At 40.5% G+C, this 25,333-nt stretch overlaps 1 protein-coding gene across 2 annotated transcripts in view; it reads right to left on the reverse strand.

Annotated features, from left to right (window-relative positions):
- The window catches only part of CACNA2D3 (calcium voltage-gated channel auxiliary subunit alpha2delta 3), a 662,271-nt gene extending 638,256 nt beyond the window's left edge, over positions 1–24,015 (reverse strand). For both annotated transcript variants that reach the window (XM_075287892.1, XM_075287891.1), the window contains exons 1-2: positions 23,257–24,015; positions 22,569–22,650 (exon numbers count right to left, since the gene is read on the reverse strand). In XM_075287892.1, the coding sequence (XP_075143993.1) occupies positions 22,569–22,650; positions 23,257–23,375 (201 nt within the window). In that variant the 5' untranslated portion in view covers positions 23,376–24,015. The remainder of the gene's footprint in view (positions 1–22,568; positions 22,651–23,256) is intronic.
- Between the last annotated feature and the right edge of the window lie 1,318 nt (positions 24,016–25,333).

Raw genomic sequence — 25,333 nt, forward strand, 5'->3', positions numbered from 1 at the left:
CAGAATGAGGCTGGCTTGTTATGTGGGAGAGCCCAGGCAATAACCGTGCACTTGAGAAATGTAAATGTTACCGCGCTTGCAGTTTTTATGTTTGTTTTTGGATTTCTTTTGATATTTTTTTAGTCCATTTTTTGGTTGACTGGCTTCTTATTAGTCATGCCTATAATAATAGGAATTAGGCCCAGCCATTTGACTTCTTCTGTGGCTCTGAAAAGCCTATATAAAGCCCCTTGGCATATGCTAGGACCCACTTGGGAAGTCCATGTCAATTTGGGTAAGAGTACTTTGGAGAAAGAGTCCTGGAAGTGATGATATGGCCCTCACAATGCTCTGATCTCATCATCATCCAGTCTGTCTGGGATGACATGAAGAGTAAGAAGGATTGGCGCAAGTCTACATTTACAGAAGATCTGCGCTTACTTCTCCAAGAACAGCAAATCCTAGAAGAATTTATGGAAGGCAAAGGGTGAAGGTTACAACAAATATTGATGTGAGTTAGATTTCTCAAGACAGGGACACAAAATACACAGCAACTGGTTTATTTAGAAAAATAAAAATAAAAATAAATAAACCTTGACTTCAGGCAAAAAATAAAACAAAATACAGCCTTAACTTCAGACAAAAACAAAATAAAACCTGCTCGTCTGAGCAACTATCTAAACAGAACTGATAACCTAACTATATGTGTGGCTTACTTCTAGCCACACGAATAAAACAGCAGCAATATTTTCTCAATGGACTCAGGGTTACAGGACAGAACCAAACACCTCCTTTCACCTTATGGAACTGCACTGGAATGAATGCAGGATCAGCAGCCTTTTCTGGCCCAGTAATGAGCCCAGGATCTACACCTGGGGCTGAGGCCTACTCCAGGTTCACCCTGGACCACACATAGGTCATAAACCTGGGGCTAATATACACGGACTCCAGCACTCTGCCTGTTAACTGCTCACACTAGCCAGTTCCACTAAAATCAATGAGTTGGGCAATCTTTAGACCGGCAGTAGTGTTGTAAAGAAACCACTTATAGGGTTATTCCCATCTCAATCAAGATGGCAGGCGCCATTGCTCTAGAAAGTTCTAACGTGGCGGAGCTACACTGTTTCTGTAACTTCATAGTTACAGAAACAGTGTAGCTAGATGTATTAGATGCAGTTTTCTCCATATTTTTTATAGATCAATTCCAGAGATGTATTTTTATTTCTGAATATGCAAATGAGCAGTTTGGAGCAATGAAAATGCCATAAAAGCTATGCCCATAAACACCCTCCTTCACCCACCCCTCCATGGTTCATAGCACCAGGTATCTGCAGTGTCCCTGTTCTCCAACGTTCATACCACTGTAATGATAATTGGCGCATGCTCAGAACAGTTCTGCACATGTTCCTCTTATCATATCAGTGGCACAAAGATAACAGCACGGGTAAGATTTCCATTAAGGTTCCTGACCCCGTCAATCAAAGAACAGAGGAGGGTTGTGGAAAAGTTAGGGGCATGGCTTTCTGGTACAATGGGAGCAATGGTGATGCCCAAACTGCTCATTGCAGATAAAAGTATTTTCCATAGAGCCATAAAAAACATGGGGGAGACTGCAGTTGATTGAGGTGACCAGACCTATATAATAGTGGGGTTGGCTTAATATGGCTGCACCTGGTGATAGGCGCCATTATACTACTTTCTACATAATCTGTACTTAGCAGCTATTGCTTTATTAAATTCCATATGAATCAATAAACCATGAGCATCCATCTGGTGCCCTGAATCGGTTAAGAGTCTTTTCCCACCTGGAAATAATGAGCATCCTTGTATGTGGACACAAGTCGTCCATGCAGAATATTGATTAGTAGTTTCTTTGCTTAAGGTTAATCACCATAAGCTAAACTCCGAAAGCTGCATCTAGTCACCGATCTATCTCCCATCCCTGTCAGAGGAATTTGCATGAAGATCAGCATTTTTAACCTTGAAATGTTACCAGCTCCCAATACAGGATGTAGAAACAGACAAACCTAAATGCATTAAGCAGGGGAATTAGCATTAATTTCCCTTCAAGAGGCGCATCCTCCTTGGTGGACCCTTTTACATAAAAAGTACCTATTCTGATAAATTCCCAGATAATGGGTTCTGTGAAATCAGCACTGCAGGCAATTTCAAAGCCGACATATTGCCTGTTGACATAGAGAAGCTTTCTAATGCACTCTCTTTCTAATATGCCTATACAGTGTATACACATTAACCCTCCCCTTGTAGCTCGTATGTAAAGAGGTCTTGCAATATTTCAAATGCATTTTTATACCAGTTTGTAGTAAATAAAGGTTTATGAGTCTGCTTCTATTAATGCGTTATTTTATGGATAGAGCTAAAGAAGGGCTCAAACTTAAGGAAAATGGACTTGAGGCTCCAAATCCAGTAGTTTAATACAAGCAAAATAAGTAATATACTCAGCCGTGTCAATGCAGCAGGTTGCTGAGCCATAGACTGCTGTAATGATCAAGACCAGACCTGGGCAATGTGCGGCCACGGCCCACATCCGGCCCTCTGACTGCTTCTCACCGGCCTGCATAGCGTTGAAGTTTTTTCAAGGACCTGTGATGATGTCATCACAGCCTATCACCAGGATAGGCTATGACTCAGTAGTGGGCGGAGCCACACGGGACTGTGTGCTTTCTGCAAGCTGCCAGCAATGGGAGCTGCTGGATGATAAAGAATGAAAAGACAGCATGTGTAAGCAAGAGGGGGAAACTAGGGGCAGATTTTGGGGGGCAGTTAAACTGAATGCACATGGAGGGGATACATTAAACTAGTGGGCAGATGGAGGAGGATATTAAACCATAGGGGGTAGCTGGAGGGGGACATGTCTTCCTCTAGTTGCCACCAGTTTAATGTCCCCCTCCAGCTGCCCCAGTTTAATGTCCCCTCTAGTTTCTGCTGGTTTATACTAGGGCACCAGGACAGGGACTAATACTGTGGGACATTTGGAGGGAAACGTTATAATGTGGGGGTGTATAATCTTAGGGTGACTGTAGGAGGATTTTACTTTATGGGGGACATGGAAAAATTATTGAGAATGGGCGGAGTCAGCGGAGAAGTGGGTGGAGCTAAATTTGCCGCTGTGCGCATGGCCCTCTAGAACCTTTACAATTTCTCATGTGGCCCCAAGGGAAAATTAATTGCCCACTCCTGATCAAGACTGTGGATTCGGTAGTGCCCAAGTCCTCAATTTTTCCATAGCCTGACTCTGACTCCAACTCCTTCTCTGAATCCAACTCTTCATATATGACTGATGACTTCACAAAATCATATTCTTGGAATAAATAGATCTATAGTGGCAATTACTATTTAGGGACTTCCCTGCTTTGCTACAATATTGGCCAAGAATTGAATGCCCTGTGGGGGAATTTTCTTGGAGAAGTGATGCAAAAAGGTCAATCCAAAGAATCAAAAGAATTCCAAAAAACAAAGCTAGGGGGTGCACTCCTTTGGAAATACAGACCGGGGGCCCGAGGATGCAACCAAATAAATTTTAAAAATTTGGGCTTTGTTTTGTGGAATTCTTTGGATTACTTGGATGGGTCTGCATCTTATGGCCTTGTCACTCCTGACGGCCGTCTCCCGGCAGTGACAACCATGTTTTTGGCCTTGGGCCTGCTAACTCCTCGCACCCTCCAGACAAGGAAGAAGTGGATATCTCAGCATCTGGAGGAAAGATGGGACATCCACCAAGATATATAATTGTGGTTCCGTCACAAGGAAGGGCATCCTCTCTGCATTATTGTTTCCTCAAATTTGCAAAAAGGTGTCTTTTCTTCTTTGCTATGCTAGACTATATAAGAACCAGGAATCAGTAAACCAAACTACCAACTTCAACTCTATCTCCAACTCCAATTTGAACACAACTTGACTCTGACTCCTTCCAAAATGTCTGACAGTCATGGTCATACAGAAACAGTAAAACTCCTATAATTCTCCAAAAAAAAGTCAGTGATTGTTTCCTATAAAAGTAAATCTGTCAGAAACTCCACATCTAATTATCCTTAAATCTATAATATTTCAACTGATTCATTGATAATCTTTTTACAACACTGATTCTGACCTCACCCAAAACCCTGAAGAACGTTGAAACCTGCAGCCACACACTGGACACAACAATGACACTGGACATCATCCCTGTGACCGAGTTTATCATGTAATAAAGAGAGTGGACATCACTGTGGTTCTGCAGGTATCTCGAGATGGAGGAGGCCGGGTGCGAGCTGCATGGGCGCATCAGCCTTTTTATGCAGGTTCACATTAGTGTGACCTCTTCATTGTTGTAGTCTGTTGGAAGACCAGAAGAACGTAGAGGCAGAGCTTCCTGGAGTGTTTTTCATACAAGTTGGACATCCCCTTTAATCAGTGAAGCCGAGCTTTATACTATTTGAATGTATATCCAAAATGCTGTATATTTATGTAGAAATATCATTCATACTGTACGCCGGGGTGGTCGTTCTTTGAGATACACATTAAGATCCTATTCCCACAATCAATGTCCTCAGATGTGTGCTGTCCATGGTACTTAAAAAAGTAGAGCATGCTCTATGAATGTTACCATGAAGCAGATGACCGGGTCCATTTCATCCTTTTCAGGTGAAAAACACAGATCCTGCACGAACCTGTTCAATACATGGCTCTGTCATGTAAATAGGGGGCAAAGGTTAGATGGCATACAGGGGCCCGAATCATGGAAACATAGAAGCATGTTTTGCAGTAGGGAGACATCTAAAAGAAACATATTCTCCTTAGTGAAATTGCTGCTAAAGTTTTTTGGTTCCTTGCAAAACTTGCAGTGAATTTGCAGCAAATGTCATATACATGGATTTGAACCTATCACAGCTGGTTCAGGTCTGGTAGAGATTATCTATAAATCTGGGACTCTGATATTCTGGATTGTAAGTATAAAAGTGGGAAGAATATATTTTAATCTTTTTGTTTTATTTTGCAGGTGACCGCACATTCTATGGTGTCTCATTTACCTACACAGGAGCGATGTGCTGCATATTTTTGCTGTATGATGATTTTGTGGATTTTTCTCCCTATTTACAGTACTTCAAATGATAAATGCAACCGCAACATTGCTGCAAGTGCACTATTTTCATGGCGCTACCCATGGGGGTTCCTGCAGGAAGACTTTAAAGGATTGCTTTCCTAGAGCTTTGTCTATTAGGGTTGAATCGCACGGTCACTATTATGGATCTTTCAATAGATCAATAATATGATGCCCAGAGACTCTTATAGATTTCTACAATGTGAATGTGAAGACATACAGAGATTTTCCATTGTATTCATTGCTGCTATTCTTTGAAAGTATCAATTTTTTCAGGATTTTTTTTTTACTATATAAGTGAAGTACAAGAAAATGTCTCTATCTCCATTTATCAGACCCCTCTCCGCTCACTTCTACCTTCTGTGCTACTCAATAGCTTTCAACTCTGCATAAATCCATCTACAGGGAAAAAAAAGATTAGCAGCTCACAGGTAGATCAGTTTGCAAAGAAGTCTATGGAGAGGGGATAGGAGAAAGAAGTGGAGCTGCTGGATAGAGACAGAGACACAAACACTGCCGCTGACTAGTAAGTCATTACATTATTCATTTCATAGTAAAACAGCTCAGTATTGCTATATAATGCCCTGCATGCTGCTGCTTCTGAACTACAGAGGAGCAGAAGGGCAGGATCTCCTCTTCCCTGTGTCCTCCATTCTGTCCCTCACTGCACTTAAAATATGCAGAGAAAACTCCTGCAAGTAGGACATTTTCCTCCACTGAATTTGGGAGGAAACTGGGAATGAACTTGGGAGGAACTGAGGAAACACCTATAGCTACCCCCACATCACCTATAGCTACCCCCACATCACCTATAGACACCCCCACAACACCTATAGCTACCCCCACAACACCTATAGCTACCCCCACAACACCTACTGTATAGACACCTCCACAACACCTATAGCTACCCCCACAACATAGATCGATAGCTATCTGCACAACACCTGTAGCTACCTCCACAACATAGATCGATAGCTATCTGCATAACACCTATAGATACCCCCACAACACCTACAGATGCCCCCACAACACCTATAGATACCTCCACAACACCCACAACTACCCTCATAACACCAATGGCTACCTCCACAACACAGCTATAGCTACCTCCGCAACACACATATATATATATATATATATATATATATATATATATATATATATACCTCCATAACATCTATAGCTACCTCCACAACACATATGGTTACCTCCACAATACAACGCCTATAGCTACTTCTATAACACCCATAGCTACCATCCTAACACCTATGGCCACACTCCTGCCATTGTGCTCTCCAGATAATCTGATTTTATTACTGCTATCACCAATACCTCCAGTGCCAGAAGGGTGGATCATCGAGGCCTCTCACACAACCAGCCAACAACCTCAAACAGCTGTCTGTGGATGGGACCTTCTTCCTTTTGGAGGAGATATTCTGGCTTTGCTATTATTCCCAGACTAGTAGAATACCCGCGGCTTTGCTCACGTAAAATATGTTAAATTGTTGGTTATGCTAAAGTAAAATTTTCAGTGTCGCAGTGAAATTGACATTTTCAGAGCTACAGTAAATCTTTTTTTTCCACTTTAAATTTGTATTATTTTGGCATTTTCCTAATTTGCCGTAATATTGATGTGAACAACAACTTTTTCTTTAATTTCAATGTTTTTATTGATTTTACATATTCAATACATATTATGTAGTATAAACTATTACAACAATTTTTTTTAACTATTTTGTTTATCAAAAATTTAAATTTCTGCCCCTTATACAAACATATAAAAACTTTACACCCAATTAACAACATAGTGCAGCCCTTCCCCCTCCCTTCAGTGTAATCTATAAGTAGTTCACGGGCCAGAGAGTAAAATTGGTTTCCAGTTACACAACTATCTATTGTAGTTGCTTTTTGGTAAACAATGTTTCTTGTTTTACCTTCAGGTGCATACCTGTATATGAAAAGATTTTGGGGGGTATGCCGGCTACTTTAAGCGATTGACCTTGTGCTTTGTTTAAGATAAGTTCACACAGGGTATTTTGGACCGGAACCTGAGGTGGTCAAAAATACGGGTAGCTGCGACAGTTGCGCAGTCTCCTCCGGATTAGGCCCAAATGAATGAGCCTAGTTGGGAGGGAATGTCTTCAGGTGGATGCCGCGAGGTGAAACGGCCTGAAGAATGAACATCTCGCTTCTTTTTCCAGGAGCCGGAACAAAACGGGAGCCGTCTTTTTGGTCAGGATTTTGAGGTGGATACAGCCCCAAATCCTGACCAAAAAACCCGTGTGAACTTACCCTTAGGCCGGGCCCCAACGGACCGGAAATGTGGAAAATTGAAACGCCGCAGGAAAAATCGCGGCATTTTACAGTACTTGCAAAGTGGATGTGATCCATGCGAATCCCATTCCCACTTTGCGGAAAAAATCGCAGCGCAGACACGCTGTGATTTCCAAAACCGTTGCGGTTTTGAAAATCGCAGCATGTCAATTATATCTGTGGAAACGCCAGTGGCTTCCCCATAGATATAATTGTAACAGAAAGTCTGGGGAGGAAAACTCTGTGAACTTTCTGTTACACTGTGTTCTAAGCGCTACAGGAAAAAACGCAATGCATTCACGGCACAGTTGTTCCCGGAGCGATTTAGTGCTGCGTTTCCAGCCCGTGCTTTAAAGTCATAGCAAATGCAAGACAGATTGGCAACTGCAGACGATTAAAATTGAAGGGCATGTCGCTTGGAAGCAACACTGGAGACTGATAATAGTAAATATAGTAAATAGTAATAGGAATAGTAAATCCAGAGCAGCCCTCACACAGTATTAGGGTCTATTCACACGGAGGAAAATGACACTGTATTTGGCGCTGATTTTCAGCGCTGAAACAAAGCCTCCCATTGATTTCAATGGGTTTGACTAGTTTTTTTTCCACTCTCGTAATTTTCCGCTAGCTGAAAATTCAGCGCCAAATACAGCGCGATTTTCCTTTTTTGGCACTGATTTTGACGCTGAATCCGCATCAGAATCAACGTGAAAAAAAACACCTCCCCATAGAGTTCTATGGGTTCCACTCGCTTTATTTTTCCACTTGCGGAAAAAAAGCTTCCTTCAGATGGATTCTGCCTGCAAAAACCAACGCAGTCAATGGATGGCGTAAAATCCACGTTGGCGATTTGGGCGCAGAATTGGCAAAAACCGCACGGAAAAAAACGCTTGCGTTTTTTTTCAGGGTCCATGCATTGTGCTGAAGGAAAAAAAACAAAAACAAAAAAGGACTCAGAAAATGCTCCAAAAAACGCTTCAAAAAACCATTTCTTAAGTCCTGAAGCGGATTTTTTCCTTGCCAAAAAACTCCATTCTTGCAGAAAAAAACCCCATTGAAGTCAATGGGAGGCTTTTTTTTTCAGCGCTGACTTTCCACACCAAATTCCTCACCATTTTTCTCTGTGTGAATGGACCCTTACTATGACTTGAAGGAACTGAATTCTCAGTAATGAAAACCCCCTCACAGCCAGACTTGTGGAGTTGCCCATAGCAACCAATCAGAGCTCAGCTTTCACTTTACCTCAGCAGCTTCAGTGATGAGAGCTCCTGTATAATCAGCAATAATGACAATCTTACTAATAGGCAGATTTTGCCTGACCAATATTGCTGCTCAGTAAGGCTGCTTGCACTACAGTCAATAAGTTTTCCCAGTTTTTTGTGGTAAAATTAGGGGCCTCAGCTTATATTCGGGTCGGCTTATACTCGAGTATATACGGTAGGTCAAACTAGGCAACAATCTATAAGGAACTTCCTTCCAAAAGGTGGCGCTAGAAGCAAGTTCCTCCTTTTGCCAGTGCGGTCTTATTTGCATATTCCTTACCTAGATATATGTAAACATCTTACCAAGACAATTGTCTATAAACCAAGTCATTAGAATACATTAGCTGACAACGTTACAGATTTAGTTTTGGTTATACCCAATTTCAGGCAATTGTTCTACCATGGAAGGTAAACTGTAAGTTTCTTGATGTTATCTTAGGTGTTACTCCATATTAAATAAGAATTTACAGTCAATCAGGGAACACAGAAATAAGGTCGTATTTAGAGCGAGGAACAATGTTTTTGCATTCACTCTCTGCTCTTTTATTGTAAATACCTTGAAAGAGCCCTGGAGCGAGGGAAAAATGATGTTTCAAGAGCAATAATAAAATAGCAATTAACGTCAAGAGAAATTAACTGTTACCAGATCAATACAAAATAGACTCTAAAGTCTCCATAAATGTGTTTGAGAACTAAAAGATGGATGCCCTGTGTGAACAGGGTTCACTGGCAGAATACTAATGGATATCAGTTATTGAGGTGTAATCATAAGATCCCGCTCGTCCTCCATAATATACATACAGATAAATGGTAGAAGGTGCAGATACAGTCATATTGCCTTTCATGCTGCAATGTAATGTATTTAAGAGGTTGACAAGTCCAATTTAATTACACAAGTAAGGGCTCGTTCACATCAGTGTTGTGAACTCCGTTCTCCAGGTTTCCGTTTCCTGCCTAAAACAGAGGCAGGAGACGGAAACCTGCAGGAGTCCGGCCGTGAGCGGCGGTGAGCATTTTATGCTCTCCGCCGCGAAACCGGGTTTTATAATCCGGACACAGAGTCGGACATGCAGTACTCTGTGTCCGGATAAAAAAATCCGGTTTCGCGGCGGAGAGCATAAAACGCTCACCGCCGCTCACGGCCGGACCCGGTCTGTGCTTTGCGTCTTCTGGCATGCAGAAGACGGAAAGCACAGAACGGAAAGAAGAACGCAGGTGTGAACCTAGCGTAAGTGCACAGAAAATCTACCCAACCTACATGATGGGGAGTAGATAGATAGATAGATAGATAGATAGATAGATAGATAGATAGATAGATAGATATTTGATAGCTAGATGTTTGTTTGATTGATAGATAGATAGATAGATAGATAGATGATAAATAGGTAGATGATAGATACAATAGATAGATAGATAGATAGATCACAGAAGCAGTAAATAAAGAGAAACAATGAGAGAGAGAGAAAGAGAGAGATTAGATAGACAGATAGATGTTAGATAGATAGATAGATAGATAGATAGATAGATAGATAGATAGATAGATAGATGTTTGATAGATAGATAAATAGATAGACAGATAGATAGATAAATAACATAGATAGATAGATAGATAGATAGATAGATAGATAGATAGACAGATGTTTGATAGATAGATAGATAGATAGATAGATAGATAGATAACATAGATAGATAGATAGATAGATAGATAGATAGATAGATAGATAGATAGATCACAGATGCAGTAGATAGAAACAATGAGAGAGAAAGAGATAGATGATAGATAGATAGATAGATAGATAGATAGATAGATAGATAGATAGATAGATAGACAAATACAAATATAAATGGTTAGATAAATTGTAAAATAGATAACTAGAAGGATTTTTTTTTTTTAAGAGAGAGAGATCGCCCAAGTCTGAAAAGTTTGGGAAACACTGGGTACAACAGATATGGATAGATAGATAGATAGATAGATAGATAGATAGATAGATAGGAGATAGATAGATAGATAGATAGATAGATAGATAGACATACTACAGATCTACGATTAATGGAAGTAAAATTGCCACTCATTCTTGTATTTCAAGTTAAGTAAAGCAATTGCCAGTCTCCCGTGAGCGTGTAAAGAATTACATGACTGTCTTATGATATTCCATTTTTACAAGGGATGATGTCACATTCACAGAAGTCTAATACCTCTTTACAAGATTCCCTCAAGGCCTTAATCTGTGTCTTACATTATAGCATGTAGCTTTGTTTGAGAAAACGATAATCAATGAATCTTCCATCCTTTGTAATTCAGTTTTCCCTCCGTGAGCCACCATGTATTTATCACATGTGAAATAACACAAATCCTTTATTTAACTTTGCTATGCAGACATTTATTTATTTCCTTAAAGGGAAAGGGTTTTAAAGCAGAACTAAAATTTTATATTTTTTTTTCTACATCCATATTGCGAGTGAAGGGAACAAACTTTTTTTGAAAGCAAAATACCTGAATCTTCGCCTCCCTTTTTGTCACTAATCAAATTACACAATCGAAGTCTATGGAGAGTGGAGGAGTAGAAGAGGAGCGCAGAGAGACATCTGCAATGTAAAGAGATAGCTTTCTTTCACAATTCAACTGAGTTATAATTAGGAATTCCTATTCAGCCTTCCCCTGAAAAAAATGGCTGATTCTACAGCCTCATATCTCCTTTCTTCAGCTCCTCCTTCTCCATAAACTTCATTGTAAATTGACACTAATTGTGTATAGAGAATTAGTAGGATATCCTATCCTATGATTAGCTTATTATTGGAGGTTGTTTTCAACAACAAAAAAGAGACTGTTCAGAAGAACAGTAAGGACATGTCATAAATATATATATATATATATATATATATATATATATATATATATATATATATATATAAAAGAAATTTGCAAATCAGTCTTCCTTGGTGGAAAATGTAAATTTACTCTAGCTTTACCTATTTGAAGGTAGGTTGTTATAGGTTAATGCCTGCTATACTGAGCACTATAAGTAAAATCTGGGAACATAGCCAAGCCAGAATTGATCTTTAGGGTGTTACCTTGCAGAAGGTGGCACTAGAGCACGTTCTCCTTTTCTGCCAAGAGGCCATACTAGCACATTTTTTCCAAGAATTCTTGGCATGGTTTAATATGTCCCAGTACATCTCACGGTGACCTCATCAAGGTGATATCTCTTTAATGAGACATAATACCCCTTCTGTCACATGTCTACGACCTCTCAACCAGCCATCCAATACCCTGTTTTAAAATGATGAGAGGCAATAACCTTGAAAAAAGTGTTTGCAAATATCTCCCTCTTATTTTTGAAGGGAGGCATACTGGCTTGACTTTGTTCCCAGAGTATGCTTCTTGCAGTTAGGAAAAACAGACCAGGAGTTACCTTCCAAAAGGTGGTGCTAGAGCAAATTCTCCTATTTTCCCAATGCAAAGTTAATCTTCTGCTAATCTGTTCCATTTTTTTATCTGGTTACTGGTAGAGGGGTTGAGCTGAAGAAAGGAGCTTGTCCTCCTGATTTGTTGCGACTTTAGTGGTTGGATCCCCACCATTCAGTAACTTATCCCCTAGCTTATGTTCCTTCCACAACCACTTTAACCATCCTTCACTATCCTACCAGGGAGACTTGTTATTAACCTTTTATCCTCCTTGGACTTCCAAGGCATTAACCCATGCCATATAGTGTAGTAATAATATTAGATTTCAAACCTTCACCACCCCAGACCACTTGGAATGCTATAACTGAGTTCTGAGTTCTGTTATATGTAGAGCGCTTGAAATAATGTTTCTGCTGACAATGAATTTGGAAACCCTTCTGAAAATCTGCACTTGAAAGTTTTAAAGCGACCACACTATAGGTGCTATATATTTCCAAGGGACATTTTGATTAAAAGGGATATTTTCTTAATTTTTTTTCAGTATGTCAGAGCGTGTTTGGAGAAGATGCTTTTGTACTAGATGTTAATGCATTTTAGTCAAATGTCTGTGTGTCTAATTTTGTTTTTGGCAATAATTTAATCAGATTTGGATTCTGCCATTTCTATCAGCGTTCTAATGTACATATTAACAGCATTGCAGATGGCGCATAATGTGGTTTCAATTTTCATTCTCCTCTTAATAATAAATCCCAAATCAAGTGTGAAAATCTCTGAAAGAGCTAATTGATTTAAAAGCAGCGGTTCACCAGCGAGCGTGGAGGCACATCAACAGCACAGAGTGCATCTGCAAGGAGAGAAATTCAATTGGAAGGAAAAGAAAAGAGCAGTGGTATTTGAGAACTGAAATCAAGCAATATAATGAACAATTTTCTGCTAAATATAGAAATTAAGTCATAATAGAGTGCAGGGAGCGCCTGCCTAAAATTCTGTTGTGATGGCTCATATTCGTAGATGCAAGGTATAGGAAAGTATTTGCTCCCTCCAAGTTATCCATTCCTAGAGTACAATTGTTTCTGATACTTATTGTAACCCTATTTAAAGTATCCAGCCTATCTAGAATGAAGGAACTTTGCAAACTGTCTTAATAGAATATTTCTCTTCTTTATGCCTACAAGCTTGCAGAATGATGTGTCTCCATGGCTACAGACTACAAATAAATCTTGTGTAGTCTGATTTCTATTAATCATTAATCTATTAGTCATGTTTCTATTAATCTATCCAATGTTTCTGGTTTGGTCATATGACTTTAAGTGGGTAGTAAGAAATAGAAGAGTGTGAGCATACATTGGCTTCAATGGACTGAGAGGAGTAAGTCAGTGCAGGACAATTCTGGCAGGGCCACTTTAACCACAGGGCAAACAGCGCATTACACCAGGGCTATGGTAACAGGGGTCCCCTTGGTACAGAGGAACAATCCAGCATTTGTAGTGAGCCCCGATATGACCCAACTCCAAGTCATCACAGATGAGTTGGATTCAATGGTGAAGCAGGGAGCCACCTGCTTCCTGCTTCACCATTCAGCTCCTTCCTCTTGCTCATAGTGTTTTGAGAGTACGATGTAATGGTGTCACTTACATCACACCTATTACTTCCTGACTTCTGGGAGCAGAAACAGATGGGAATTGGGAAAGGTGAGATTTTTTTTTCTTTGCTTAAATCGTTTTGACTGTGGGAATCAGGAGGGGACAGGAAACTGTGGGGGCAATGGTAGGGGAACATGAAATTGTATTGGAACTGGAGTGGAACATAAAACTGTGGACACAAGCAGGAAGGGAATATCAAAATGTGGGGGCAACTAAAGGGGGACATTACACAATGAGGTTAATATTATGAGATAGTATAATGTCTGAGGAGTCAGTGGGGGGACAGGAGAATGTTTGATGGGCCATTATATTATATGGCGCCACTGCAGGGACATTGGACTGTTTGATGGGCCACTGACATCTAACCTCTACCACGGCCTTGACTTCTGGCAACGCATATTACATGAAAGAACAAAGATCTGTCATGTTGACATTCAACATTCTGATTTGTGTTTTCTTTGTCAGAGCTGAGCAACACCATAAACATTACATCTATGTCCAGTTCTGCAAAGATTGACTTTAAAGCAACACTCCAACTTTTTTTTTCCCTATGCACAGCTGTTATTGTAGTAGATTCAATAATCTTATTGTTGACGCTATCGCCAATGTCTAGTAACCTGTACCTATGACTAGTACCTGTTTCTGCAAAACAGTGCAAAGCTAATACTACAATGAACTTTCCATGATCTTAGACTGTGAGAATGATGTCACCAAAGGTCCTAGAAGGTCCTTGTAAAGATGCACCAGCTACTGCTGAAAATACTGGATTAGGAAAGGGAACTAAGTGTACGTGAAGGGGAAATTTGGACAGTATGTGAGAGAAGGAGACTATAGAGCAGGTTATGTGAGAGGCTGAGAAGCCAATTAGGCACGGGGAGGCATTTTGAAGAATGGAGGTGAACATTTAATGAATAAAGTATCCCTTTAAATGTTATGTACAACTCTGCCATCAGATTGTAACTACTCCAAAAATGTCCCTGAAATACAAAGTGACTTTACAAAGTCTTGACTATAATATCCTACAAGCACTGTATACACAAAACAGAAGATTTTAATCCAGACAATTGACAAAATTGTTACATTTTTTAATTTTAGATAAACTGAAGCAGGAACATTTGTTTGCAGAGTCTGACACATCCTATTTGAGGCAAGAACATAGTTTATTTTTAACCCATTAGTAATACACTAGCAAAAATAGAAACAATGGCCACTGTAAGTAAAAGATGACAGAATAATGAGGATACACAGGCAGAGCTGATACATAGATCTTTTTGACACTAACTTCTATTGGTAATCTGAATCCTACCAAAAATGTCTTCTCTTATGAATATGTATGAGGATGGGAGTAAACGTGGTGCCAGGTACATTTGATGACTGTTGGATGAGCTCACTATGTTCAGTGGGATTGGTTGACCCAATGGTTGACCGGATTGATTTGTAAGGTAGAGTCTGTAAAGAGTTGTCAGAACCTGAACATTTGATTCTGATGACATATCCCCTATCCATTAGTCAGCTGATGCAGTTGCCGGAAGCCATATATAACATATCAAGCTTGGTCTTATTCAAGTAAATGGTAGTTCGGCTACAATTTGGAGTGCTACCGCTACAGTCTATAGAGCTCTGTACACTGTATATGTCTTCTGGTCCCTACAGTGTAAAGGTGGCACCTGGGACCACATCCCTGCTCCTATTCAGTTGACTAGAAACATAGCTGTTTCTGGATTTATAGCTATTATATGTCTTGCAGCAGGTGAAATAGCTCATTGGCATGGGGTCCGGATATAGAAACCATGACCAATATGATATTGACCTATTCTAGCCTTCAGGTCCTGAACAACTCCTTTAATTTCCCCCACAATGTGGTGTGGGTGGGAAAGATGGTTGAATCCAATATGTCCTGTTCTTTTGTTCTCAAGGTAGATAAGCCTCTTTCAGTTGAGCTTGCTATCTAATTTGTATGGCCAGTCTATGTCCCAAATGACTACATATTGGCAAGCAATAGAGTAGACAATGTCAACTATTGCCTGAACACAATAGGGGGAATACAAAAGACAAGTGAGATGTTGCCGCTGATTAAATCGTCTACGTGAAAAGCTGCCAATATAGTTTTCTTTCATTCAAATTAAACCCGAATTCTTTTACTTTTATCCATATGTTAATCTAGGAAACCTAAATTATACAGCAGAACCAATCTCTAGAGAGGTTATTACTATGGAACCGAACCATTCTATAAGCATGTCCTGCACACCCAAGGGGATACTGCGGGAGAAGAAGCTCTGTAATAACCTAATACCTAATATAGAAAAGCCAAAACTCTGCACAGAACGTACAAGATATTTTAGATTCTAAAAAATTATAAAGTATCAAATATCATAGAAATTTAGGCATTAAAAGGAAACTTAAATTAGTTTTCCAATAATTAACTACCGGCCTGATATAAGGCTCTGGTTACATTAACATCGGATACATTCCTGCTATCATTATACAAGCAGGACAAACCAAGCAGCAAAGCTTGCCATAGACCTCAGAGTGTTGTCACCTGGCATTCCTCCTGATTTCCTAATACACAAGTATGCTCAGCTGAGCACTCATATTCTCAATAGGAACATGGGAGTAAGCTTCTGCATAAAACCTATGGCAGCCGTATATCTTCCCTAAGAACAAATTAATTCTACACGTTGAACTCATCCTTCTTTCCTCTGACATCTGATGAATCAGGGCACGACCATAAACATTAGGAGGTCGGCTGGCCCTGTCGACCTCAGTGGGGTTTGGTAGTCATGTATTAACTGAATATGGCCACCTTAAAGAACCCTGTGACATAATGTTGTTGAATTAGTTATGTGCTCATCCCTGGAGCGCTGACCTCCTCTCATGCACACAGTGTCAGGGACACAACTTAAGACTGGTGATTCTTATGTCAGTCTTAATGGATTCTCTGACAGGTGCACGATTACTAAAAGGTTCCACAATTAAGAGACTTACCACAATTAATAAGAGGTGCTGGTCACTACGTAACTTTAGTGCATGTAGGTGTGTTTGCAAATATACACCAATCAGGAACTGTCATAGATTTGTGATATGACTCATGCCAGTTTTCTTGCGTGAGTTATAGTAATTTTGATTCCCTTCGTCAGCCCACTGGGGAAAAAAGTTGCACGCAGGGTAAGATGAGGCACATTTTTGCCCAGTTTTGAGGTCAATCCACCTTGATAAATGCGGGCCAATGTTTCAAAGTTCAAACTCACAATGCAAGTTCTGACTCCCAAAGACCTGCATTGTGAATTTGACCTCCTGTTCATACAGGAAACGCTGTGTGCATCAGAGGAGCAGAGAGGAGGTCAGTGCTCAGGAGGGGAGCACATAACTTCATAATAAAGTTGTCAGTAAATTATTCCATAAGATTACTCTGCATAAAGACTCTTTTTAAAATAGGGTGCATAGGTTATTTTTTTTATGTAGTGCCTCTCTAAGGTCTAATAGGTTAGTTGTGAATTAATCCATTAAAAATAGATCCTAGGGGCAAGGGGGTGGCCCCAAATATGTTCCGCTGGATCTTTCAGGCCATTATTGTTCCAAAGCATGGACCATTAAACAGATTCTATGGTTCTCTTGTTTTACTAGTCTGACCCGACACTACAGACTATGGATCTTTCTGTCAAAGAGGACAAGAACCTTAAAAAACAAGAAATGGCACTAGTTTGACCTAAACCTAAGATAAAGTACACACGGGAGAGGGGTCCTAAGTGGAATCCACATAAGTCAATGTCCCTTCTCCCTATGTTCATGGATAGCTCTCCATTAAAAATATGTAAATTACAAAAAAATGTGAAAAAATAAATGATATACTGGAACATACAAACCAACGTAGATATTTTAGCATATTGAACTACATACAAAGAGACCAGTAGATATATTATACGGTCTCGGGATCTATCTGTGTTCCAGGTGAAATGAGGTAAAGGTGTGCTTCATTTATAAGTGTACATAGACCAAACAGATTTCATTTGCATTGAGCCGCAACAAACTAACTCCAAGCAAAGACGTGACCTATTTTTCCGCCAGCAACCTGTGTGCCGTCTTAATGCTTTGTGTGTAGGTTTTGATGCAGGTGCAAGCAATATTGATGCGGAAAGGTGTAAGAGCTTTCATAGAAGTTCCAATAGAGAGATTCTTTTACATATTTTCTCTATTTCTACAATGATAAAATGAATACTCCTATTGAGCACAGTAATATCCCCAAAAACTGACTTGTTAAAGAGGGCTCATGCACAAAGGCATAGTACTGATTCCTATTGAATAGCCTCATAATAGGGCTGCCATAGAGGTGCATGAGTCTACTTTACCTCCATATGCCTCCAATTTCATATAGAAGTTTCTATCAGATTCCATATCCCTCTATTAACCCTGCAAGTACTACGCTATTCTATACTGTATTGTCCCTGCTGAAATACTTACCGCACCGGTGTGCAACCCGTTTAAGCTCCTTCAATAGCTAGCAGCCATACAGGTCAGATATTAATACACGTCTTACTGCAGCACTTTGGTCTACAGCTTAGTCATTAGCTCCGCCAGATAATATTTTTGGAATAAATATTTCTATAGTAGCAATTACTATTTATGGCCGTCATCTGCTTTACTACAACCTTGGCCAAGATCCGTATGCCCTCTGGGTAAGTTTCCTTGAAGAAGTGATGCATAAAAAGTGTCTTGTCTTCTTTTCTATTCTAGACTATAGAAGTACCTAGACTATATTATGGAGACAATATATTTTTTTTTTATATTTTATAAAATAGCATCTGAAATCCATTGTGTCTTCCAGTAGGTCATGTACAGCAGTCAAGTCTGTCTCTGTGGTATATACGGACCTTTCCACTTTCGTTTGCTGCTAACTCTATCCATCAACAAGTGGTAGATTTTACCATGCACTCATACACATTACATTAATGTTGGCTGTTTCGATTCCTCCCGATGGCAGATCTAAAGGGAATGAAGGTTTGGGCTGTTGGATTTCAATATGCCTGATGAATTTGTCTCTAAGGTTGGGGCCCTATGTAAACACAAAAACAGGTGCGTTTTACAGTCCCATCCACACATTACATAAAAATACGCACAGAGGAAATGCTCTGGTTTTTAAAACTGTTGCGATTTTGGAAATTGCAGCATGTCATTTATACCTTTTGAAACACCGGCAGTTTCCTTATTGGTATAATTGAGGAGGAAAGTCAGCCAAGGCATACTTTCTGTACGTTTTTCCCGCAAAGCTTTTTCGCTGTGGCCCGTCATGTGGCGTCTTAGCCTAAAGGCGATTTTGGTAGTGATCACTAGATGTCTATGGAAGCGACTTACTCAATCAGAGCAGATGACTTTGGTAAGTGTATTGGGAACTACCAAATCTAACCAGATGTGTGATGTCCAGAGAAGGAAGGATTAAGTATGGTGAATTTTATTAGTTGTCACTCTTCGTGATGACAAAGTCACCAGATCTTCCTTGGACGTTTTGTTTGTCATATACAGGTATGCTCAGTTTGCCCAAACCTATACATATTATCAAAGAAGAGTAAGGAGCAGCTGTCCAACACCCCTGATGGAAACTTATCTCCAAAGGGCACAAAGGATTGGGCATGATAAAATTCAACATGCCCTATCCTTCCTTCTCCCAACAGATGATGTCAGGTAGCCCAGTACAGTTAAGACACTTGGCTGATCCAACCTAAATTGTCAAATTTAGTCAACTTTTGTCTTATGTTTATGGAGGAACCTTTAACCATTCTCTTCCATATGGCGGACACCAACTTGGGTAACTCTGCACATATAACATTTTCAATTTCCTAAGAGAAAGACTTAGAGTTCTATGTGACAAATAACTTTTCTATGTATCTCCAAGTTACAAGAGTCAAAGAACCGTGCAATACAACATGATACAAAAAATGGAAACTAGATGTATGAAGACATGTCTACGTGAAGATCTATTTATTAAAGAAAAAATTACCTAAGAAATGAAGGGTGTACAATTGGATTAACTGGGTGAGGAATACCAAAGCTGAAGAAATATTTCTTCAGTTTTGGTATTCCTCACCCGGTTAGTCCTATTTCTTCAGAATTGGGTGTGCAACTTAGATCGGAGTAGACAGATAGGTGGAAGATATGTCAGAATGGCCAATGGTAGAGACTTGAGGTGCAGTGTGAACATCCGTCATATTCAATAAGAGTTCAAATATATTGTAAAAAGTTGTGCAGAAAGAAACCAACCATAGAAGTCCATGATATCTGAAGTCCATGATGTGTATATACCCACACATGGGTTCTTATGTATCGTATAACTATATACAGAGATTATCATATACTGTGGGGGGGGTTTCATATTGTGTAATCATGTCTAGTTTTTCACATTTAATTATGAGAAAAATCTTGTATTATTTTATGATTTGCGCCTAATAAAAACTTTCCTACAAACCGGACAAATTTTTTTTAAAGCTCGTCATATATTTTGCATATTTTCTATAAGCGAGCTACATTGCTGGAGGAATTAGGACCAAGTCTGGGGCTCAATGTCCTGGAAAGATTAATAGTCCAAAATTAGCGCAATTCAGGCCAGTTTATTAGAAGATCAGCCGGATATCAACCATGAAAAAGGGTCTTTGCACAAAATAAGCGTAAATCAGAGCGAGCCCTCAGGACCTTCGACAGTTTTATACTGTTTGCTTGACTGCAATTATTACCACATGGGGCCCCATGGAAAAGATAAGGCACAAATGTATTTGCATGAAGCAGATTATGTCTTTCACTTACTGCATGAGTGACAAGCAATTCACTGGCACTCACATTAACTGTTCAGCAGCGACTGTCTCTGTAGCCGGCTCCAAGCACTTATAAGACGACGAGAATCATTTTAAAAGCCATATAGAAATCTTACACGTGTGCGGCTTCTAGGATGGTTAACACGTCACTACCTGGCAACATCAATGTTCAACTGTTATGAGTGTATATACCTAATAAATCTACAATATAGTGTTCCCATACCTATTATAGCGGACAAACATCTACGTCCAAGGAATTGTAAGAAAGCGCCACAAAATGCATCATGTATATGGCAACACTAACATGCCTATGGCAGAAAGTGCTGCCTAACATACCGTATATGTATTTCTGTACATCATGTATATGGCAACACTCTCATGCCTATGGCAGACAGTGTCTACCAATATAATATGACTATGGATGTGTTTCTATAGATATATTAAGCACTGAGATATCCCATTATGCTGCATATTATAAGCATATAGTAAACGCTTGACCTACACATTTGCAATTTTACATATGTATTCTGTCCCCCACATTTGAACGAACGTCCCCCACCCTCTATAGGCCTTTATAGATAGGTCTTGCCTAAATCCTCCATACATAGGAAACGTATGTAATGTTCCTGCACTGCAGATCATAGAGAAAAGGATCAAACCCCATCACAATTCCGCAAAACATCTCACGTAAGGAAAGTCATTCGAGTACTGTCAAGCTTTGGCGCTGCTGTTCATCAGATCAAAGTACTCTTAATGATCAGTTGTAATTTGCTAAATAATGTCTCTCGTTTTCTTTCTCTCTGACTGTAATTTCGGCAGCTGCAGAAAATCACTCATTTCTTTCATTTGTGTTTTTCAATGACGGGTAATTTACAGGGGAAGAGAAAAAAAAAGGCCAAAGAACCTGTTCGGGAAAAAATGTTGAGCGTCTACATGTCAATGAGGAGGAGGCTTGTGTTTTTTTGTACTGTAGAAGTGATCATGTGCCTTAAACACGTTGGCGTTTTGGAAGCGTGCATGTTGGAGGTGGATGCTCGTCTTATCATCATTTCAAGATTGTGTAAGCCGGGAGTCTTAATGAAGTAGCAGCCATTAGAAGTGTGCGGCCATCAGCAATTAGGGCTTTTCTTCTGCTCAGATCTTTTCATGCTTTTGTCTCGGTGTGAAATCCAGAAGGACGTACATAATATATGCAAGACTGGAGGATCTGGGTTACTTCCTAATTGCCTATGCTAAACAATGCACTGCATTAATAGGTGATAGGAGGTGTAGACGGTATAGACCCAAACTATGGGTCCCAGTGAACACGCGTTAACTCCTGAACTCCTACTGTCATGCAATCCTTATGGCGTGGGAGCTGCATGTTAGGGACATGCGGTATCAGTGTGCACGCTTCATCAGAATGGTTTATAGCGCTGTGATATATTCTTTTAATCTCCGAAAAGGTGCAGCTTTTGCTTCCGAGCTGATAATCACAAATTCACCTTGCTCATTATTGCCTGCAATAATTTCAACTTAGACAGATTCCTCAAGTTTGTACATGACTTCTCTGGGTTATTACCCAGCTGTGCGGCTGAGCGGGGAGATAACCACATCCACAGCCTCTTATCTGTAATGATGTAATACATCCCAGCACTGGGTCGAGATGATTGGGGAATAATGGGATTGTAAGAACTGCAGAGATGACAACACAGCAATGCCTCCTGTCGCTTGTAACGTGCAATCGTCTGACATGGACAGGCAAAGGGAAGATGAAAATAAACACTAATTCGCTTCGGAATTAAGTTAGTAATTTCCCAGTCTACCAGCTGTTTGTGTCTAAAACTGGGAACCGAAACGCACACACCCTGCGAAATTCCTGGACGCCACTACTACGCAGTCTGCTCATTTAGCCGGTTTTGCAATTAAGTGTAATGGCTTAATTAACAAGTTATTTTTAGATGCAACGCTATAATAAAGGCTGATTGCATGGAGGAGAAACCTCCAGCATTGTCTGGTATCGATACGCTTTGCCAGCGCGCAAACTGCTGCGATCAGTGAATAGCACAAATACACTGCGCTTACCTTCTGCAGGAGCTGGGAACCTGAGTACTTGGCTGCTATGGATTTGATCTCTCCTCCAAAAGCAGAGGCCCAGAGCTTTACCCTAGGACGACAAGACAGAGAGGGAAAAGGTAAATGCACCAGCTTTATTCCACCGGGGGAAAAAATTTCATTGAACACCCCTACTGAGGAAAACTAACAGCACAGCAAAAACGACATAAGAGCTACTTGCAAATCCAAAGCAAATCTGCATCTAGCTGTCTAGAGCAAGGTAAGGCCTCTCTGTCTCGTGCATCTGCTGCAGCTCCTATCTTTGTAAAATGGAACAAGGAAGCTTCTGCTTTACGCCCTTAGAAATTACATTGCTAGCTGTGCTCAGATCCGGTTCATTCACCACCAATTTAATGCCAACGCAGAATGCGGCTAAAGATGACAATATCTAAAGGACGCTTGCGAAACCATAAAGCAAGGTCAGAAATATGCAGCAGGTAAATGATATCGAGGTTCCAAAAGGGAACACAAAAAGCCCATATTCTCCTTCCCGCACGACTGCCTTTAATTGGGGACGATAAAATTGCCCTCGGAAAAATATCTGCAGTCTCCCAAACTTCCTCCCCAACAGATAAGTTTACGCAATATCTCCATGAAAGAGCATGGAGAAATACGCAGGGCAGCGGGGAAAAAAACAAAAAAATGACTTGTCACTTACATAGATAAGGGGATCTGCTGCTCCGATCCAGTCGCTGGTTTTAGTGTCGTGTTCAAGGCTATCCAGAAGAAAAAGAAAAAGATCCCAAACGCTAGTGGAATAGTGAAAATCCCCTGCATGGTTCCTTGTCTCTTGTCTGTAGAGATTGGTACAGTGGAATGCAAAAACTCGGGCTGATTCTCTGTAGAGAAGACTTGAAGGAATCAGAGTTGATCATTCATCATCCATCCTATGACCGTCTTCGGGATTGTGGTGTAAGGGTACGAGGAGAAGCCTGGAGATGACTTGAAAAGTTGTGTCCTTGGTAACAGGAAGCGTGATGTTCCAGCACTGCAGCCTCGTGCCTTTACTTCTGTACAACTCTGCAGTAAGCAGTGCACTGGAGTTACTTCCCTGACCTACTGAGAGACTAGAGAGCTCTTAGCTGCAAGAAAGCAGACTATTGATTCCAACTGTGCAGCCTGTCCTCTCACAATTACTGCTCACTTTACAAATGGGAAGCTGCCTTCAGGTCTCCTTTCTGTTCCTGGTAACCTCCAGCCTTCATCCCATATCAAGTCTAGCGCTGGTTCACTGGAGCAGGAACAGACATTAATGGAAAAGTGCTGACAAATAGAAAAAAAAAGAGGGGAACTTGTGCGAGATGGACCAAGCGGAAAATATATTGAAAAGAAGAGTATGAGGACAAGGAGCAAAGAGTTGAGGAGGGAGCAGTTATATGGCAAGCAAGTCTTCTCGGAGGGACGGTCGATGAACAGTTGCTGGGGGGTGTTGTGTTGACAGCGAGTGAGGAGTAAGGGGGGGGAGCTGACACGAGGGACAATGAACACCCACCGGAGAGTTTCCCCAATTCATTCAGTGCCGTACTGCATAGCAGCTCTTCTTGTGTGAACGGCTACAGTACAGCCACCCAAACAGTGGAGGAGACGACAGGAGCAGGACCCTCGCTGACATGTCATGTTGGTATCGCAGTCAGTTTTTCGGTGTCACCCGGCTTGGCTCTATTAAGTCATATGTCGCCTGTCCCCCGTGCATCCAGGCATGCCTGCATCATATTGGAGCTGCAGCAGCTGCCGGAGAAATCCAGATTTTAAATGCTTATGAATGAGAGGGAAATGCAGCCTTGCTAGATCAATGCCGGCTAAGTGACTTGAGACCATGAATAAATTATTAATTTCGGTTTGAGGAGGAATCCCTTTGGTAGATTGTGCATCAGATCTCTGCCTTAAAAAACAGCTCAGCAGCTCTGGAGATCTTTTTTTTTCCCTCCCGGTTATTAATCCACACACTTCTATCCTTCTCTTCCCTGACTCACAACTCTGCTTTTATTATTGTGCGTTCCCCCCATTGTATGCATGCTGAGCATCCATTAATCTAACAGCTCGCACAAAACGCTACCATTATTTCAGATTAGCATAGTACTACAGCAAGTTCTGTTTACACCGCAATGGAAGTGTCTCTGCATTTCTCCCTGGTAATCCTTTAACCCCTTTGTGGCTGGCAGCCTGTTCCTTAAAGTTTCAGGGATGTCCCTTCACTAGGATAGCTATCCCAGCTCAGATCTGACAATAGATTCCAATGACAGCCCTGTCCTGGTAAACTGACAACATTATCAGGGGGGAGTAAAGGGGTCAGATTGGTCAGGTCAAGGGTCACAACGTCAGGCAATAAAGTCCTGGGGTGAATAAGGCAAATTACAGAATAATGGTTTATTATTACCACTTCACACTTCGCTATTGGTTTTAGGGAGCACCAAAAAGACTTGTAAAGTGTGATTGGGTAATATTGACAATGGGTACTACACAACTTTATATAATACTGTACATATACTAATGTTATTATTACCCATTTCTTATATAGCGCTAACATATTCTACAGCACTGGACAGAGGTGATCACCTTTCACATTGGTCCGGATAGGTCTAATATTCCTGTTAAAAACTGACAAACTAGAGGTGAAGCCAAATAACCCAACCATGAGGATATATATATATATATATATATATATATATAGAGAGAGAGAGAGAGAGAGAGAGAGAGAGAGAGAGAGAGAGTATATATTAAAGTAATAGTAATAC

The sequence above is a fragment of the Leptodactylus fuscus genome, chromosome 9 (assembly GCF_031893055.1).
Source record: "Leptodactylus fuscus isolate aLepFus1 chromosome 9, aLepFus1.hap2, whole genome shotgun sequence".
Lineage (NCBI taxonomy): Eukaryota > Metazoa > Chordata > Amphibia > Anura > Leptodactylidae > Leptodactylus > Leptodactylus fuscus.